The sequence below is a fragment of the Ailuropoda melanoleuca genome, chromosome 18 (genome assembly GCF_002007445.2).
Source record: "Ailuropoda melanoleuca isolate Jingjing chromosome 18, ASM200744v2, whole genome shotgun sequence".
NCBI lineage: Eukaryota > Metazoa > Chordata > Mammalia > Carnivora > Ursidae > Ailuropoda > Ailuropoda melanoleuca.
In genome coordinates, this window is record NC_048235.1 from 18,186,015 (window position 1) to 18,206,096 (window position 20,082).

At 38.3% G+C, this 20,082-nt stretch overlaps 1 protein-coding gene across 5 annotated transcripts in view; it reads left to right on the forward strand.

Moving 5' to 3' along the window:
• The window catches only part of MTUS1 (microtubule associated scaffold protein 1), a 174,338-nt gene that overhangs the window by 82,535 nt on the left and 71,721 nt on the right, over positions 1-20,082 (forward strand). For 2 of the 5 annotated variants that reach the window (XM_002923790.4, XM_034647490.1), the window contains 3 exons: positions 3,014-3,175; positions 11,454-11,588; positions 15,031-15,069. In XM_002923790.4, the coding sequence (XP_002923836.1) occupies positions 3,014-3,175; positions 11,454-11,588; positions 15,031-15,069 (336 nt within the window). Of the gene's footprint in view, positions 1-3,013; positions 3,176-4,704; positions 5,217-11,453; positions 11,589-15,030; positions 15,070-20,082 lie in introns of those variants that run through there. The other 3 variants (XM_034647491.1, XM_019804415.2, XM_002923791.4) reach the window with 3 other exon arrangements.

A 20,082-nucleotide genomic window follows, 5' to 3' on the forward strand; every position in this document is an offset into this window, starting at 1 on the left:
ACTAACAAAGAACAAATAAGCTTGTAAAAATTAAGTGTTTAATGATTCAGTGTAGATGAGAGAAGGCATCATCAAAATTTATTTACTCCTGGCCTTTGAAAAAAATTTTAATAGCTATTACTATCTGTATAATTCTACATCTGTTTTTTTCCAACTTGATTGAGGTCTAATTTGACATTAAAAGTGGAAAGACCTTTAAAGTGTACATTGTGGTGATTTGATATACATTATAGAATGATTTTAGTTGTGGAATTAACGTATCCCTCACCTCACGTATTTCTCTTTTTTTGTTGAAGACATTTAAGTTCAACTCTTAGCAAATTCCAGTTATATAATAGCCTTATCAACTACAGTCACCATTTTACATTAGTTCCCCAGACCTTATTCTTCTTACAGCTAAACATTTGTCCCCTTCCACCAACTTCTCCTTATTTCCCACATCTTCCTCTTGGCCTTACAATAAAAATTCATTCTACGAATATTAAACCTCAGCCCGTGCTAGACACTTGGGTAGGTCTTGAGGGACAGAATGGAATCAGGTCCTCTTCCTGTTCTCAGGGACCTTAGAGAGTAGTCCCAGAGCCCTACTGAAATAGATGTTGTCGTGGAAGCAGGTGTCCATGTGGTAAAGGGAGGCGTGGTCCATGGTACACAGGGGAGGGTGCCCTGGCACAAGCAGTTTAAGTAGTTCTGATTCTCAACAGTGCTGCTCCTGCTTATGTGTATTCAGATCACCAGGAGATTTTGTTAACTTGGAGGTTGTGATTCAGTAGCTCTGGGGTAGGGGCTACAAATGTGTGGCAAGGATTTGAAAGAACTGTCAGCTTTGTATTCACCAGGCAAGGTAGGGGACTAGATGGAAAAGATGCTAGTTCATTCACAAAGATGGATATAAGCAGAAGAGAGTAAAAAGGCCTGGAGAAATATAAGGGGGGTGGTGTGTGTGTGTATGGGAGCATGGCAAAGCATAATGGGGGGGAAGTTGATTGGAATCAATCCTAGGACTGCCATTTACACCTTTAAAATTAAATATTGAGAGGATTAAAAATAAGATCATTCTGCAGATAATGGGGAGTCAAAAATTTTAGACTGGGTCGTGACCTTTTTTTTCATGTTCAGATCAACATCATGGAAAGGGTGGAAGGACAGGACTTTAGGAGTCTAATTCAGTGTTGAGGCAAAGTATTAGGTGGTGAATGAGGATTTGTAGGATTTGGATTGAGAGGAAGAAGACCTCTTTGAAAAGAAGCGATGTGCCTCGTGAATTAGAATCGTACTTCCGGGTGACAGAGAGGAAACTGCATTGATTGGCGCCCAGCACACACCTTCGAAAAAGAACAGCATGTGAAAATGAGTAATGGGAAACTTCACTAAAATGAAATCGGAAGGTTGGGCAGGCGGAGCTCTCCTGCCCTATAACCAGTCTGTTGGGAGCAGTACCAACAAAAAGACTAACTTGCAAGCAGACACTGCTTAATTTTCCCAACAGTGGGGAGGAAGGCTTCCTCCTGCCTGCCCCCCTGCAACAGCCTAGCCAATCAGACACCGTCACAACTCACCCAATGAAAAGCCACAATACTTCCAGCTCCCAGGTTACTCCAGTGGGCTTTTTATTTGCAACAGCCTTCCCAATTTCCCGCTGCCCTTGCTAATGTTGGACGGATTTGCGGAGGGCTTTGCCATAGCTTGCTGGTATTGAGTTGCAGTTCTCTGCTATCCCCAAATAAACTCCTCTTTCGCTAATAAACATAACTGGAAGTTTGATTTTTACAGTTAAGTACAAGGATAAGGCTGGAGATAACTGCAATGTGGGTGACTTTAAATGCCAGATCTAAGGAGCTTAACCCTGGTTTTTCTTTATTAAGGTGAAATTTTTGTGAGCGAAATTACTTCACTCCTACAAAGCAATGAGCCGTACTTCCCAAAATATTACTTCACTCACTTATGGGGCCATGGGGGATATAGGACACCATCGTTTTTGTGTGAAGTTCTTTTCTTTTTCAGCTCTTCATATTTTTCAGTGATGTAATGCCCATAGTGTTGAGAGTCTTCATGTTAGATTATATGGGGATGTGGGGAAGAAGGGACAATTCCAATGTTTTGAGGCCAGGAAAAAGGAAAAATGGATTTATAATTAGTGTAAGGGAGGAGGGTATCAAAGTGTCAAAATTGAAACATTCAGCAAAGAATTTAAAATATGAGGGGCATTGGTATGCAGAAAGAAGATAAGTCTTAAGAAAGTAAGTGAGAATTTGGGATTCATCCAAAAGGGCAAGGGTTTGAGTAACATAAATGAAGAAGATTCTGCAGGAGAGATGGGTATGAAGAAAGTTGTAAAGATTGAACTTGGGAAATGCCCATAATCAGGTAGCAGGTGTGAGCATCAGGATTGTGTGATTTCAAATGTGCCAGAGATTATGAAGCATACATATTTCATTGCTAAATGGAAACACTTTTGCTGCAAGAAAGAGAAGTTTGAGTGACATTTAAATTTGGCAAATGAGTCAAGATGAAGAGATGGGAAAAAAAATAACCTAGCGCCACCTGGTGGTAGAGATTAGGCATTTTTTAAAAATGATTTTTTTTTCCCCTCCTCAAATTGAATCTTTCTGTTTTGGTTTTTAAATTTTCGTCTTTCATAGGGTAGCCTAGTGTATGAATGGATCAGTTTGCTTACTTTTTAATCAACAGTATGAGCGGAAGTCAGAGCTTTGATTTTAACTTTGCCAGAAACCCCTGTGTCGCATGGCTCTTTTGATCTCTCTGTCACGCAAGACCTGAGTTAATTACTCCAGCTTACAGGGTTACAGCTACCCTTCACATATCCTGATCATCATCCCTGCTCTTTTCTCTCTAAGTCATAAGAAAAAAAAAAACCCACGTCTATGTGAAGATTGCATGATTCTGAATATTCAGTTTTTGCTTTGACTCAGTAGTTAGTGCAGAAGATGAAGTTTCTAAGCTTAAAGCTTTCAAAATGAAGTAGAAACCTTTTTTTTCCTTTAACCCCAAGGAAAACCTACGTCCTTGAAAAATGCACAGCCGTCTCGGGTGAATTTGCCTAGACCACTTCCTAAATCCAATCCATCTTTGAAAAGTTCCGCGCTGAGGAGGACGGGAAGCACCTCCTCTATTTCCAGCACCCACAGTGATCTGAGCACTTACAGCAATAATTGTAAGTTGGTCTTCCGTCGAACTTCTGAGCCTGTTGCAACCGTAGGTATAAGAAAAGACTAATATGCTACAAATAATTATTAGAATTTTGATTCTGTGATTTAGGGGGAAATAGGGGCACTGCTTTTCCTGTGGACTTTCTCAAAAAGCTTGGCAGGAAAAGCAAATTCTTCAAACGACATTCTTTTTTGTAGAATATGCTATGGAACACTGAATATTTATGTGTCGAGGGTACCCGGTATTTTTTTGCATGGAGAATTCTGAAGTGTATCATTTGAAGCAATGGTGTTTTTTGGTGTGTTTAAGGAAGGAAAGCCGTCTAAGGGCTGTGGGAACCCAACTGGAAATCAGAATAGAGAGAACTTCAGTGTGATTTGCTTTATAAAAGACTATTTTGTAGATGTGTGTTTTATAATCTTATATTTTGGATGCTAGAGTCAGTGTGATATGACTAATATAACTTCAAGCCTAATTTTAAGTAATTTAAACTCAATATTTCTAAGGTTTTGAGTTCTGTTTTCTGTGTATAAAATGGGTGAATTAATTGAGCTATCTTTTTCATTTGAAAGACATATTTGGTCTTAGTATTTGCTCATTTCCTTTCTAAATCGCCTCACGAAATAATGAACAGATGTATTAATTTGAACAGCTGTGGAGTGTCTCCTGTGTACAGGCACCATGTTAGAGGTTGTGAGGGATATGGGGTATAGAAGAAATGATCCTTATCTAAAAGGTAGTTGAAGAGGATATTTACCTGGATAACTAGAATACCAGATAAAATAAGATTATTAAGCGTGGGGTGGAGAGGAGGACAGTTCTCTGTGCTTTAAGGAGGGATCACTTTGTTTCTTTCTGGTGCGGGAACAAGGGCAGAGTGGAGTTCTAGTTATTGAACCTTCTGGGTGTGAAGCGCAATTATAAGGTTGCCATAAATTCTTTTTTTCTTTCTTTCTTTTTCCTTTCTCAATTAACTTCTGCCACTGCCCTGATCGTATATATGAGGTGAGCGAGTGAGGCTCAGAGAGGTTGTCACTGGTCCAAGGGCACTCAGCCAGCATGGGACAGAATTGAGAAAGTGAATGTGTGGAGGATAAGGCGTTGAATTAATGGCTGAATTAATGAGCACATTTCTGAGGGGTCACTTAGCAGCAGTCGCTTGGCTCACGTGATACTAAGTAACTGTGTCCTGGGAGGTTGGGAATACTAAAATGTGTTACTTAAAAAGTTTTATTATCTGGTTATTATTTCGTTTTTAAAGTTGTGGCATAAAATAAGAAAGATTTGCGTGTAGCCAGGAATGCTCTTCCAATTTGAAAAGGAAATTCACACGTGTCGTATTTTAAGGCTATTGCCCTTGCAGCTTTCTCTGTTTGCAGTGTGAATTTTAAAAACAAACTGCCACCGCAGCATCACCAGCGAGCTCTCAGAGGGCCGTGTAGCAACGGAATTTGTGACACTTGGAAGCAGACACGTTCTGTAGTGCCGCTCTCCAGCCTTTTCCATTGACAGCCATGTTGACTTGGCCACCGTTTCAGGACCGTGCCTGACTCTCCTAAGGAGGTTGTAAAATGCTTTTGTCCGTTCCTTTTTGTCTTGTGACAAAGGAGTTTACGGTGTACCCGCAGAGCCTGTCTAGTGGGCGATGTGTCCCCATTGCAGATTAAGCATTCAAATCAATGAGTCTTTTCTTAGTTTGATTTGCTAGCTGGTTTAATCTGTTCTGTGTAGTGCCTTGGAGCTTACAGATTTTTTTTTTCTCCCTCCATTCTAATTCACTAAGAGCAAGGATGAGGGATAGGAGAGTGAACATGGCTGCAGTTTTTCCTGCTTAAGATTGCTTTGACCTTTTTAAATGACTGTACCAGGAGGATTTCGCAGTTGTACAGAGACGGATATTTCTTCAAAAATATTTATCAATTCTACACTCACCCCACCGGCTGGTTCAGAGAGGCACTATGATGCGACCTTATTGACACTGCTGGTCCTGGGATCCTACAGCCTTTGTATAGTTCCTTTGTTAGCCACGCTTACTGGGAAAAGAAGTAGGTCGACGATTTCTGGTTTGGTTCTTTTCTTTGTAAGCATGCTTAATTTTTATTCAATAAATTGATTTAGCATCTCTTGATTGTTCTTTTTATAACTTGTAATTTGTTGATTGTAATGTTGGCATATTTACATTTAAGTTGTGAATGGTTCTAAATAGAGTCAATTTTATTCTGTAGTTTCTGTGTTTTCAGACTTAATATAATTCACTAGCGTTGTCGATATGCCGGGTATATGAAATTACCTTATTATTAAAGACGATTTGGTTTCATTTCTGATTAAATAACCAGTATTTTCGTGTATGTAGCTTACAGTCGTGTGAGTATAGAAAAATATTTTCCTAGAATTAAAACATCACTTCTTTGATTGTTTTATTCATTATATTCAAAGATATTGAAGATGCATACCTTTTAAAGATGACCTTAAAACATGAAAAAATCATTTTGAGCTGAATTTTTTTCCTATTTCTGATAATGATGGGTCATGTGGGGAAATAAATCTTTTGATCACCGTTTGGATTCATACTGAGTTAAGCATTTAAACCCCTTTCAAGAATGTGTTCTAGATTTGCTGCTCATTTCTTTGTGATGTGATATTGCTAGTGACACCATTTAAGAACTTCTGAGATTGCATAGTGCTGTTGTAAAATTAGCAGCTGGTTCTTGGTACTTTAGAATCCTATAGAAATAACATCGAGTTATAAGACAAATGACTAAGGCTTTTGAGACAATAAATTTCTCTTGGAGCTTTTGGCGGGTTCTTTCTGTGTGCTTTTCTATGCATAGAAAAATTAAAAGTTAAGATAGTGATTTTCTTTTGGATATTAGCCTGAAACATTGCACAGTAGCCTCTATGTCAGCTGTGCTCATGTATAGAGATTAAACATTCATAAGCTCTTTCAGATTCCGCTAAGGTTCAATTTTTAAGATCATTGGATGAAAACGTATATTGTAGGTCTTGAATAGGGTTGAAGGTTTGAGGGCCATTGTGTAAGTGTGGAAGGAAGCCTTTAGTGAGTGTATAATTTTGCCCCCTTACCGAATGTGAAATCCAAAGGCTTCCTTCTTCCCAGTTGGCCACACACACACTACTGTGGTGTTTTTTTTTTTTGAGAGACATATGGTGAGGGGGGAAATGCAAGAGGCGCACACCAAAGCTGTTTGTACTCTTTTGGAATTTAGGAGAACGGGGGGTAGCGAAAGAAATGGAGTGTTCTTTACCTTCGCCATCATGGCCAGCCCTGGCTCAGCCAGTGTGATACACAGAAAAGGGCGTTCACCTCAGATTCAGCATAGTTGTCCTGCCGACTCATGGGAAGGCTGATGATCTTCCTCTCTTAGGCTCAGGATCCTCACGTGGTGAATGGGAGGGCAGTCTTACATCATCCTTATCCCTGCAGCAACACATGTTTCTGACCACTTCGATTTCCTGCACTACAATGAGATGGTGCCTAATGGTTTGGAAGGTGGGTGTTTGAGTTGTTGAAGTGGTTAAGCTGATAGAAGGATTCCTCTTATTTACCCGCAGTCTCATGGCAAGTGAGTATTGTCTCACCTGCCAACACTGGTTTTCCGGTTGCTTCCAGGTTCGGAGCAAAAGTTTGTGTTTGACTAGTGATGTCTGCCATAGGTGAGGAAGGGGATGAGAGGCCGTGGATATACTCTCGCCCTGTATCACACGCTTAATACTTATGTACATCCAAATAGACTATTAAAGAAGAAAATGCTATTATCTAGACTAGCAGTAATTTCGTTTTCATTTTGCAGTCTTTTTCTGGGGTATATAGGAGACATTCTTGTTACTACACAGTTGAGTAACTTTGCTTTTGGAATTTGAAAGTATAGACTTCAGTAAGCGACTTGATTTCAAGCCAGGCTTGGTCTTTCCACTGACCAGCCCCCATCCAGGAACCCACACAGAGTCACCTCATTAGAACAAAATACACTCCTGTCACCAGACTATAAGAATTTCAGGAGATCTGTGCTAGGAACTGGGGGCAGAGGCCCCAGATATATTTTCTATTATCTCACAGGTACAAAGTACCATATTTGTTTAGCGAGGGCCCTGTGAGAGCATATGTACCATTTCCAAACTTGATTTTCAAACCCACTCATTATATAGAGAGAGGTGAAGGGACTCATAGCTAGGCAATGGGAAAGTCAGGACCAGAACTCAGAGATCAGAGATTCCATTCCAGCACTTGAAATTACAGTAGTTACTATATTGGAACTTTTGTCACCGAAGAGTTTATCATTTGGTTGTAATAACTCTGGACAAGGGAAAATTTAGATACCGCCAGGATATGTAACCAGCTTCCATGGTGGGGACTGAGAAAGGGCAGGAGAAATATTTTCAGGATATCCTTCAGGTGGGGTTTACTAGAAAGCAATGCACTGACAAAGAGCATTTAGGGAATTGAAAGATGTATAATTGTTGGTCATAAACGTGTGTGCAGCTCAGCACATAGTTTGTCCCCACCATTCGTGACCTGGGAAAGAGTGAAGGTAGGAAGTGTGTACAATAGATGATCAGAAAGAGAGAGAGAGAGAGTGTGTGTGTGTGTGTGTGTGTGTACATGTGTAAATGTATGTGTGTGTGTGATTGTCTCTGGTCAAACTCAGAAATTTTATCCTTGTATATGGATTTTCACCCTCCCATGTTATGAAGTTGACAGATCTGGGGCTGGATCCAGGGTTTACACTGAGCCTGGAGAGTGGCAGTCTGTTTCTGGGACAACACCTCCTGTCTGTGTGTGACAGAGAGCCAAGGGATGGGAGTATTGTGCCTCATGATAATTTTGTCTTGCGCTTTAGTGAAAAATCCTTTTAGTCTGTTCTTTGGAAACTGAAGGTCTTTGTTTTTAAAGCCGAGCAATGAAAAGTATGAATGAATTTGAGATCATATGATTTTATATTAGGTCTATAAATTAAACTCAGTTCAACTTTTCAAAATCTAAATAGGCGACTTATTTGCTGCTGATGAATTTAAAAAAATGTTTCAAGAAAAGTAGAACTAAAAGCCAGATGGTCGGAATACGTGGTTAAGACTTGAATAACATCATTTACTTTCTTTTGGAATTTTAATTTAGCAAAAGCAAAAATGCTAATTGAAACCCAATATCCACTTTATGTGAAAACCTGAAAGATACGCTCTACAAAATTTTGTTTCTGTTAAGACTGTGAAGTCCTTTCCCACCCATCCTTAAAAAAAATTATGTTGAATTTTATAATAGAAATATCTTCAGTACTATCATTTATATTAGCTTCCTGTAATTTTCAGCTTGAGAAAGACCAAGTCTTTGGGTTCTGGAGAAAGAGAATTGGAAAGAAGGATAGGAAATTGACAGAAACCTCTCCATAGGAGGAAAGCCTCTGTGTTGATCTGACCTAATATCGGAAATGTTTTATGGGAACAGGAAGAATGAACAGATGGCTCATTGTAGAATGACTTGACATAGATCGGGAGAATAACAGCATGTCTTTACAGGTTTAACTGTGACATCTGTAAACACTGTTCTAGGAGTTAGGATAGTATAACCTGATGAAAAATTTCTGTCTTCAAATTTATAACATAGTTATAAATAAGGTAGAATCTCACCCCTTTCTAATGTGAGATGAAGAAAGGAATCAAGGTTGGTAATAAAGAAGTTTATGATTATGTGTTGAGCATTAGAATAGAACTTGATGCTTAGAACTAGGGGTTGAACATCATTGAGAAACAAACAATAAAAAATCCAGTCTCGGTTGGTGGCAGGGAAATTAATCTTGGGAACCAGCTAGTGAATGAGGACACCTGTAGATTTCCCCTCTGGCTGAGTCTATGGTTATATAAAAATGCCAGTAGTTTGTATGGTTAACAAAGGAACATGGATTAAAAAAATTAACTTTTGTAGGAAAAAAGGACCAGAAAAATCCAAGTTTTTTGTTTTGTTTTGTTTTTTAAAGATTTTATTTATTTATTTGGCACAGAGAGGGAGTGCACCAGCGGGGGAGTGCCAGAGGGAGAGGGAGAAGCAGGCTCCCCACTGAGCAGGGAGCCTGACATGGGACTCATTCCCAGGGTCCTGGGATCATAACCTGAGCTGAAGGCAGCCACTTAATCAACTGAGGCACCCGGGCGCCCCTCCAAGTATTTTTGTTTCGATTTTTTCCCCCCTGAATATGGAGAGAAAAGGACCAAGTGCTGGGTTTATGCTCTTGAGTGTTGTGTAACATCGTAATCTCTTAGGATAAGCAAAACAGTAATGTTAAAAATTCTTAGGAGCTAAGCTTCTGGACAGCGTACTGTTTCAAAGATGACTCAGTTATAGAGAATGGTGAATTTAGAATGGTGTTTTAAGGAAATACTGTTTTTTTTCCTTAGGTCATTACTGCTGATTAAAAAAAAAATTTGAAACTTTTTTTTCTGTTTTGTTTCGATCTTTACGTGCTGGTACTATTTTTCGAACCTTCACTCTGAGGGTTCTGATGCTTCTGAGATTTTAAAATGTAGACTCCCCCTGCCCGAAACACTGAAATAAATGATGTTAAGGTGTTAGATTCCTAAAGTAGCCACGAAGTCTTCTCAACCAAATACCATAGCAGAGGAACGCTATTTCCTAGGACCTCATTATGGATCAAATATACCTTCAGTGAAAATACGTGAAAATACTTCTCATTTGGAGTTCAGAGTGTAGGAAACAAGCCATGTTCCTTTCCTTGTCCTTTGCCCTTTTTCCTGCCCCAAGTACAAATACAAATCTTAAGGATTCTATAGAAGATTTGGTTTCCCTTTAATCCAACAGGAAGCCATAAGCATGAAAAAGAAATGCACAGTTTTGGAAGAACCTATATAAATACGGGCTACACAGTTGCCTCAAGCAACTGAAAGATACTTAGTTTTTGTTTGTTTGTTTTGATACGTAGTTTTTTGATGCTGAAGGGTTTTGGTCATTACTGGGCAAAAGCAGAAATAAGAGGAAGCAACACGTCTACTTCAGACTTTGCTATAATTGTTTCTCCGTGGTTTCAGATTGTGGTTCTGATAGAAATCAACCAGTTGTTATACGCAAACAATGAATCATGGAAAGTTATCTCAAAAGCTAATGAGGTACTGTATGGTGACTAATATATCATAATAAAAAAAATCAGTTGTAAATGATCACTACTACGTTTCAAAGCTGTGTTCTTTATTCTGAAGTGTCACTGTCCATTGATGTGCTAAGTTTATCTTTTGAGTCCTAATGAAGAACCAGAGGCAAAATCAGAGACTGTAGCAAAACGGCAGGGGCCCTCTCCGGGATTCAGGGGCCTATTACACCTGACGTATGGTATTTGCTCACTTAATTTTTCCCTCTTTTACCCTGGCGTGTTCCCTGGGGAATATTGTCGGGCTACTTCTGTGGCAGCGCCCTTGGCCTAATAACTATAGCAGACTCAGAATTAGAGCACAGCCTGAGCAAAGCTGGCAAGCACCACAGTTTCTCCAAAAGCTGTTGAGTCTTTCTTTTAGTGCCTGGAAATAATTTGTTTTCTTTCTGAGAGGATTCCTGTGTAAGCAGGAAAGATTGACATGCCATGTCAAAGATGGTTTTCATTGTTGAGGTGGGATTTGCTTTTATGTTTTCGCTTTGGGGTTTAGGCACCTGTGTTCCAGGGCAGATAAGGGAATTCCACCTCCTGGCTGGAGCAGGGGAGGAGCAGAACCAGATCTCAGCCTTGTAGCTACCGAGGAATCTGTACGTTATTGTTCTCACATTAGTAGCACAGCTGGCTGCCTGTGTTTATTATTATTGGATTATTGACGCATCTGCCTTATCTTCCGGGAGATGGGTGCTCTTCACAGCTGCACCTTGGGCGTGCTTATTACCTGGCACAGATGGCCATAGAATTTATCTTCCAGCTTTTATTTGGGATGAAAGCTCAACTGGCCAAGATACATCAACTTGGATTATGCCAAGATGTATGGTCACTTTGTTTTTTTGTTTTGTTTTGTTTTTTTGTTTTGGGGGTTTTGTTTGTTTTGTTGTTGTTGGTTTTGGGGTTTTTTTGTATGGTCACTTTGGATGGGTGTGCATTTACCTGCGTCCCTGAGGACAGGAGCGCCATACCATCAGTCTTCATACTTCTAAGATGCGGTAATGGCTGGCACGTGGTAGGGACTTAGCACTTGTTGATTCATGAAGGAAGGAATAAGTTGTGGAAAATTGATGCTATATTTCTCTATAACATAAGATGTACTCTTCTGTCTTACTACAGCTGGAAATGCCGCTGTCCTCAAGTATGAGGAAAAACCTCCCAAGCCAGCATTTCAGAATGGTTCCTCGGGATCCTTGTATTTGAAGCCTTTGGTATCCAGAGCTCATGCACACTTACTAAAAACTCCTCCAAAAGGTATGTTCCTCATTGCAGAAAAAAGAGGGAAGACAAGACTTTTTAGTCCTTATCTTGTAGAAAGTTAAATTTTGGCAACTAGGTGCATAGTACATGGAACAGTTATTTACAAAGAGTCTCTCTGAAAAAAGACACGTAATAATTTTTTTCCAGCAAAGGAGCTCTTCTTCTGAGAATCCGTAGGTTCTGTAGTTAAAACTTGATGCCTGTAAATCAAGAGATAAAACACAGGTATAAGGTAAAAATAAATGAGGCTTCCAGAGTTACATTATTCTAAGATAGCGTTCTAGAACAATGAGATAGAAATGCATAATTTAGTTCCCACCTTTGGTCCAAACCATGTTCCTTTTTTCTGTTCCTTCTCTTCTCCTCCTTTGTATTACTCACTTAATTGCCTATTAATTGCCGTGGCGATGAAGAGCTTTCGGGTTTACCGAATATGTGGCATGTACTCAATAGGCGATTTTTCCGTGCAGCTTTATCACCAAATCTGAAGTGGATCTTAAGTACATTGGAAGTTGGATTCGTGCTTAGTGAACTGAAAGACTGCTTAACTGAATGAATTATGAATGAGAAACTTGAAGTAGAATGTGACCCATGTTAGAGGTGGTGTGTGTTAGTTTTTTTAAGGAAAGTATTTTATTTACACTACTAGTAGATCGCAGCTGCTGTAGTGACTCTGGGATAGAACCATCTTATCAATAGCAGGAAAAATATTTTCCAGTATTTCAGTTTTAACAGAATGAAATTGCTTAGTTCTAGAGTAAGAAACAATTAATGATTTTGGGAGGCAGGGGAGAAATAAAAAATACGTATATCCTTTACCCTGATATCTAGGTTAAGATATAGCTAATGAATTTTCTTGATTTCTCTTAGTCATAAAAACAAAGGAAAAATAGATTGCGAATATATTCTTAATAGACAATTTCAATTAGAAAACAGGAGTTTAATGAAAACAATACAGTGGTTTGTGTGAGTGAACTGATAAGAGGCAAGAGAAGTATTCAAAACTGGACAGATAACATATTGTCAAATGTAACTAAGAATGTCTGCCTCAGTGACAGCATTTACAAGCAGTCATTCGACTTTCACACAACTCAGTTTTACCTTACATTCAAGGGAAACACAAGTCAGTAGGTTGTGATCCTGAGATGTAGTTAAGAACCCCCTTTTTATTGGCCTGTAAGAATTAGCCTTTTTATTTTTTTTTTTTTTAAGATTTTATTCATTTGACAGAGAGAGAGTGCACAGTCCGTTGGAGCGGCAGCCAGAGGGAGAGGGAGAAGCAGGCTCCCCGCTGAGCAGGGAGTCCGACAGACGGCGTGGGGCTCCATCCTAGGACCCTGGGATCATGACCTGAGCCGAGGGCAGACGCTTAACACTGAGCCACCCAGGCGCCCCTAGCCTTTTGATTTGCTAATTCCTCTGCGTTTAACAGTGACTGAATGTGGCAGTAGCCGCGGTGGTACACACCCTTGTGCTTTCATGTCAAGGGAAACACAGACAGACCGGTCCTCCTCTGTTCCATCAACTGCCAACAGCCGTTACATTTCCTCCACTTTTCTCAGGGCACGGGGTGTACACTCTCCCGTGTCTTGCTTCTTACTGTGTGGCTTATCGCAAGAGCCGCTTCGTTTTCCATGGCTATGCCATAGTCTGTCTTCCAATTCCTTAGTTCCTGGACAATTTCTGACTTTTACCGTGGCACATAATATTGAGGTGAGCGAACATTTTCGAGCGTGAACTTTCATTACTTCAAATTCCAATGACTTCTAATGGGGTACCCCTGAAAGAGGGATCCCTGGTTAAACTGTATGAATCTTCGTGAAATTGTTAACATGTTACTCAGTACTTTTCCAGAAAGGTGTTAGTCTGTCACAGCAGTGTGAGAGCCTCCATTGCAGTTCTTCTTCTCAACGTTTGTGTGTATGTATGTAAAGAATCCTGTGGTAACTTGAGGTTAATCACCTAGTGAATATTTATCAATGCTTTCTCTTTTACACACTGCTAAAGAGAAAATGGGCATAAATATTGGCAAAAAGATTCTTTGGTGTGCCGGCAGGTTCTTATCTGTCCATGGTCTTAAATACATTTCTAATGCGTCAGATGACCCTTTGCTGGGATGACATTCTTGCTGGAAGGACATCAGTATGTGAATCTGCAGTTTTTATGGATGGTGATAAAGCCACAGTGCCTACACATAACACCAGTCACTGAAAAGGGATGTCCAACTTCGATGCTAAATAACTTCCAGAGAATTGGAACTTCGTGATTCCACTGATAACTTTACGGAATAGGGAATTCCAGTTTTCTAATATGTCTTGCTATTGAATTTACAGGCTTTTATGTCATACACATTTTACCTGAGTAGGAATGATTTGCATTTATAATGACCACACATTTTTTTTTAAAGATTTTCTCCTTCTTTCCTTTCTTCCGTTTATTTCATGTGAGTGGGCTGTGGGAGGGGCTGAGGGAGGGGCTGAGGGAGAGGGAGAGAGAATCTCAAGCAGACTCCTGAGCATGGAGCCTGACACGGGGCTGGATCTCACGACCCTGAGATCATGACCTGAGCTGAAACCAAGAGTTCGATGCTTAACCAACTGAACCACCCAGGCGCCCCTAATGGCCACATATTTTAAGAGATTATGGTCTATGTGAAATTCTACAACTATAGAATGTGGCAGCTATTCTAACTAGTAATCTGCAGGTGATGATGTTCTTGAAATGCTAATCTCTGGTCAAGTAGAAGCAGTCTGTAGTGACTGCAAGTCAAGTAGTGACTTATCTTTGTAGCTCTGTATGTATTACCACTACTTGTATTTTGGTCATATTTATTAATGTATAATTGACAAAACTGTAGTATGTTTGGTGATTTGATATACATACACATTGCGAAAGGATCCCCTGGTTGTGTTTCATGTTGTGTCAGTTTGGAGAAGAAGCTTAAGTATTCTTTCCTTCCTAGCTGAATAGGATGTGAATTGGATTTAATGCCTGGCAATTTAGAAATCACATGTTAGTGACTGTCTTTCATAAATGACCTGCCTTTTTCCTCTGTCAGCAGTGGAATAGCATAAACTGTAATATGGGTGCAAATTCAGTACTGTTAACATTTGCACTCTGGCTGTTCTTGACTGAAAAAATACTCTAGTTTTCCTATCCTATTTGTGACAGTGAATTCATATCACCCTTAAACTCTCATCCTGATGTTATTTAGAGTATCGTTTTATACCTAGAATATACTTGACGAAGTTGATTGTATTTCAGTGGTATTTCTCATCTGGAACCTAAAATTTAGATAATGGATTATTTTTGAAAATAATTTTTTGTTTTGAAAATATTTTTTGGTTTTTGTTTTGCAAATATTTTTAAATGGCAAATTTTTGTGTGATATTTCACTCAAAATGTGTATTTTACAAATACTTCTTTTATTTTTTAGGTTCCTCAAGAAAAAATCTATTTACAGCTTTTAATGTGGGTAAGTGACAACTTTTAAATATGGAGGGAGAAAAAAGAATCTTTTTGTAAAGTCATGTTATCATTGCAAGTATTTAAATATATTTACAGTGATTTTTTTTCACTGTTTTGCTTAAAACAGAATTTCAGGTTTGTGGCATAAACTTAACTGCCTATGACTTGGACCAGCATAGGTTAAAACTTGGTCAGCCTGATTAACAAGCGATCTGACACAAAAGGACGTTTTATTAATAACAGGCAATTTTAGTTATTTAAAATGATATTTTCAAAATGTGATCTAAAGTGGAGAATATACTTTTTTCTACAATAAATGCTCTTTTAAAGTTGTATAGTTTCATTGCTAAATCTCAGTATCAGGTTTTAAACACCTTTTAACAGTTCAGTTTAACATTTTCCTGTTCTTTTTTACACTTCTACTGAACAAACTTGTATCTGTCTTTAAAACATCTTCACCCATTTGAAGCACAACGGACCTCAAAGTTTTGTCTCTTGAGAAGCCATAAAGATTCATAAAATGTATTTACTACAGTTCCTACATTTGATCAGTAGCTAATCAGGCCCCCATATACTACTGCATTCTCTAATTTAATATTCATTTATAAGACAGTTATGTGGCTTCTAAATGCATCGAAGATTAGAACAGCAGTTTAGAAGGGAGAAAGGTGTTGTAGCACATTGACTACAGTTCATCATGCTTGGGACAGTGTCCAGTGCTAAGGATACAATAATGAGCCAGCGATGAACAAGGGCCTTCTCTTCAGGGAGCTAGGCAGGAGGTATAAGTTTGTGAGGCCCTATATTTAGGAAGTAATTAAAGAAAATAGGGTTGGTATATTGATAAAGGGAATAACTAATATCCTTGATGTTTCCAGGTTAATCAAACAGGGATGTGTGAGGGAATTACATCACAGTTGTTAACCTTTTGTAAGTTCTTAAAGCTAGAGAAGACTCAACCATCAGAGTCATTTAAATTCTAAAGGTTCCCAATAGCCTGAGTTTGAATCTATTTTTACTAGATCTTTTCTAATTAAAACACACACACACACACAAACTATTCTATACATACTGAGATTTTTATTTTCTTTAACTTTGAAGAAAAATTTAAATTTCTGGTAATCCTGGTATTTGAGAGAAAAACAGAGCTAATATGCTATAGAATGATTTTATGTTAGAAAATCAGATAACATTTAATAGGAAGCTAGACAGTATAACTCTATTTGAGAAACTTCCAGAATGTTTTCCAAAGTGACTGTACCATTTTACATTTCCACCACAGTGTATGAGGGTCTAGTTCCTTCACATTCTTGCCAACACTTGCTTGATGGTTATGAGGTGGTATCTCGCTGTGGTTTTGATTAGCATTTCCCTGATGGCTAGTAATGTTGAGCATCTTCTCATGTGTTTATTGGCCCTTTGGGGAAACATTTATTCAAATCCTTTGCCCATTTAAAAATTATTTGTATTGTTGAATTGTAGGAGTTCTTTATATATAACCTGAATTACTAGATCCTTATCAAAAAGACGATTTGTGAATATTCTCTCCTGCTCTTTTCGCTTTCTCATTCTTTTTTATGGTTACGTAATATTCCATTGTATGTCTATACCACATACCTTCATCCATTCATTTATCTATGGACACGTAGGCTACTTCCACTTGGCTATTGCAAATAATGCTGCACTGAACATAAGGATGCATATATCTATTCAAATTAGTGTTTTCATGTTCTTCAGCTAAATATCCAAAAGTGGAATTGCTAGATTGTATGGTATTGCAATTTTTTATTTGTTGAGGAACCACCATACTGTTTTCCATAGTGGCCGCACCAGTAAAGGTTCCATCAATCTTGCATGAAGGTAGGTTTTCTTTTCCTCATATCCTCACCCACACTTGCTATTTCTTGTCTTTTCAATAATAGCCATTCTGATGAGTGTAGGGTAATATCTTGCATTTCCCTGATGATTAGTAACATTGAGTATCTTTTCATGTATCTGTTCTTCATCTATTATATGTCTGGGAAAATGTCTGTTCAGTTCCTCTGCTGATTTTTTAATTGGACTCTTGGTTTTGTTTTGTTTCATTTTGGTGTTGAGTTGTAGAAATTCTTCATGTATTTTGGATATTAACTCCTTATTGGATATATCATTTGCAAATATATTCTCCCATTCAGTGGGTTGCCTTTTCATTTTTTTAATGGTTTCCTTTGCTGTGCAAAAGCTTTTTAGTTTGATACAGTTCTAATTGCTTAGTTTTTCTTTTACTGCCCTTTGCTGAGGAGACAGATCCAAAAAAAAAATATTGGTAAGACTGTTTTCTTTTAATTTTATTGTTTCAGGTCTTACATTTAGGTCTTTAAACCATTTTGAGTTGACTCCTGGTAACGTTTTGAATAAAGGTGATGACCATGGGCATCCTTGTCTTAGTCCTGCTCTTAGAGGAAAAGCTTTCAGCTTTTCACTGTTGAGTATGATGTGAGCTGTGGGTTTGTCATATATGGCCTTTATTATGCTGAGGTATATTCCCAGTATACTCATTTTCTTGAGAGTTTTTATAATAAATGGATGTTAAATTTTGTCAGGTGCTTTTTCTGCATATATTGAGATAATCAGTAGATACTTATTCTTCATTTTGTTAAGGTGTTGTATCGTGTTGATTGATTTGTGGATGTTGAACCATCATTGCACATCTGGAATAAACCTCACTTGATCATGGTGTCTGATACTTTTAATGTATTGTTGAATTTGGTTTTCTAACATATTGTTGAGGATATTTGCATCGATGTTCACTAGGGATATTGGTCTGTAATTTTAAGGCTACTATTTCCTTATCGATTTTTGTCTGAATGATACCTACTTATGTAAGTGGAGTGTTAAAGTCCCCTGCTCTTATTATACTATTTTCAGTTTCTCCCTTTATGTCTGTTAATATTGGCTTTATCTGTTTAGGTACTCCGATGTTGGGTGCATTGATGTTTATAATTTTTAAATTGTTTTTGTTGGATCGATCCCTTTATTATGTAATTCCCTTCTTTATTAGTCTTTGTTGTAAAGTCTACTTTGTCTGATGTAAGTATTGCTATCCCAGTTTTCTTTTTGTTTCTATTTGCATGGTATATATATTTTTTCTATCCCTTCACTTTTAGGATGTATGTCCTTAGGTCTGAAGGGAGTCTTTTGTATGCAACATATAGATGGGTCTTGTTTTTTCTTTTTTTTTTTTTTAAAAGATTTTATTTATTTATTTGACAGAGAGAGACAGCCAGCGAGAGAGGGAACACAAGGCAGGGGGAGTGGGAGAGGAAGAAGCAGGCCCATAGCGGAGGAGCCTGATGTGGGGCTCGATCCCATAACGATGGGATCACGCCCTGAGCTGAAGGCAGACGCTTAACCGCTGTGCCACCCAGGCGCCCCTGGGTCTTGTTTTTTCAACAATTCCACTAGCCTCGGTATTTTGATTGGAGCATTTAGTCCATTTACATGTAAAAATTAACCAGTGAGAAGTATGTATTTATTGCCATTTTATTGTTTTCTGATTATTTTTATGGTTCTTTTCTGTTGCCCTCTACTTCTCTTGCTCTCTTCCCTTGTGTTTTGATGATTTTCTTTAGTGTTCTGTTTGGATTCCTTTCTCTGTAGTTTTTGCTTATCTCTTATAGGTCTTTGGTTTGTGGTTACCATGAGATTTATATATAACACCATATATAATGTGTGTGTGTATATGTGTATATATATACGTATACATACACATATGTATATATATACACATATACACACATATGTATATATAGACACACATGTATGTGTATACATATACACACACATATATATGGCAATTTATATTGAGTTGGTAGTTACTTAAGTTTGAACATTTTAAGCACTACATTTCTACTCCCTCTGTCTGTGTTTGACGTACTTGATGTCACATTTTACATCCTTTTATTTTGGCATACCTAAAATAATTATTGTGGATACAATTGATTTTACTGCCTTTGTCTTTTAGTCTTTATACTATTTTTATAAGTGATTGGCCCACTATCTTTACCATATGTGTGCTTTTACCAGTGAGAATTTTTTTCTTTCATTATTTTTTTCTGGTTATGACCTTCCCCCCACCCTTAATATTTATTTATTTATTTTAGAGAGAGAGTGAGCATGTGTGCACAGGGGGAGGGGGCAGAGGGAGAAGAAGAGAGAGAATCTCAAGCAGAGTACAGAGCCTGACTTGGGGCCAATCCCAAAACCCAAGATCATGACCTGAGCCAAAATCAAGAGTTAGCCACTTTACCAACTGAGCCACTCAGGTGCCTCATGACCTTTTCTGCTTAAAGAGGTCTCTAACATTTCTTGTAAGGCCAACTTCATGGTGATGCACTCCTTGTTTTGTTTGTCTGGGAAACTTTTGATCCCCCCTTCAATTCTGAATGATAATCTGGCTGGGGAGAGTCTTCTGGTTGTAGATTTTTTTTCTTTTCAGACTTTGAGTATAGCATGCCACTTTTTTCTGACCAGCAGTTTCTGCTACAAAGTCAGCTGATAGTCTCATGGTGGTTCCCTTGTACGTAACTAGTTGTTTTTCTCTTGCTGCTTTTAAGATTCTCTCCTTATCTTTCATTTTTTAAAAGATTTTATTTTTAAGTAATCTCAACAGCCAACATGGGACTTGAACTCACACCTCCGAAATCGAGAGTTGCGTGCTCTACCTGCTAAGCCAGCCAGGTGCCCTTCCTTATCTTTCATTTTTTACATCTAACTATTAATGTGTTTTCTTGTCAATGTCTTCGGGTTCATCTTGTTTGGGGCTCTCTGTGCTTGCTGGACCTGGATGTGTGTTTCCTTCCCCAGGTTAGAAAAGTTTTGAGCCATTATATCTTCAAATAAGTTTTCTGTCTCTTTCTCTGTCTTTTCTCCTTCTGGGACAAATGTTAGTATGCTTCACGTTACCTTATAGGTTTCTTAAGCTACCCTCATTAAAAAATGTTTTTTTCTTTTTGCTGTTGAGCTTGGATCATTTCCACTC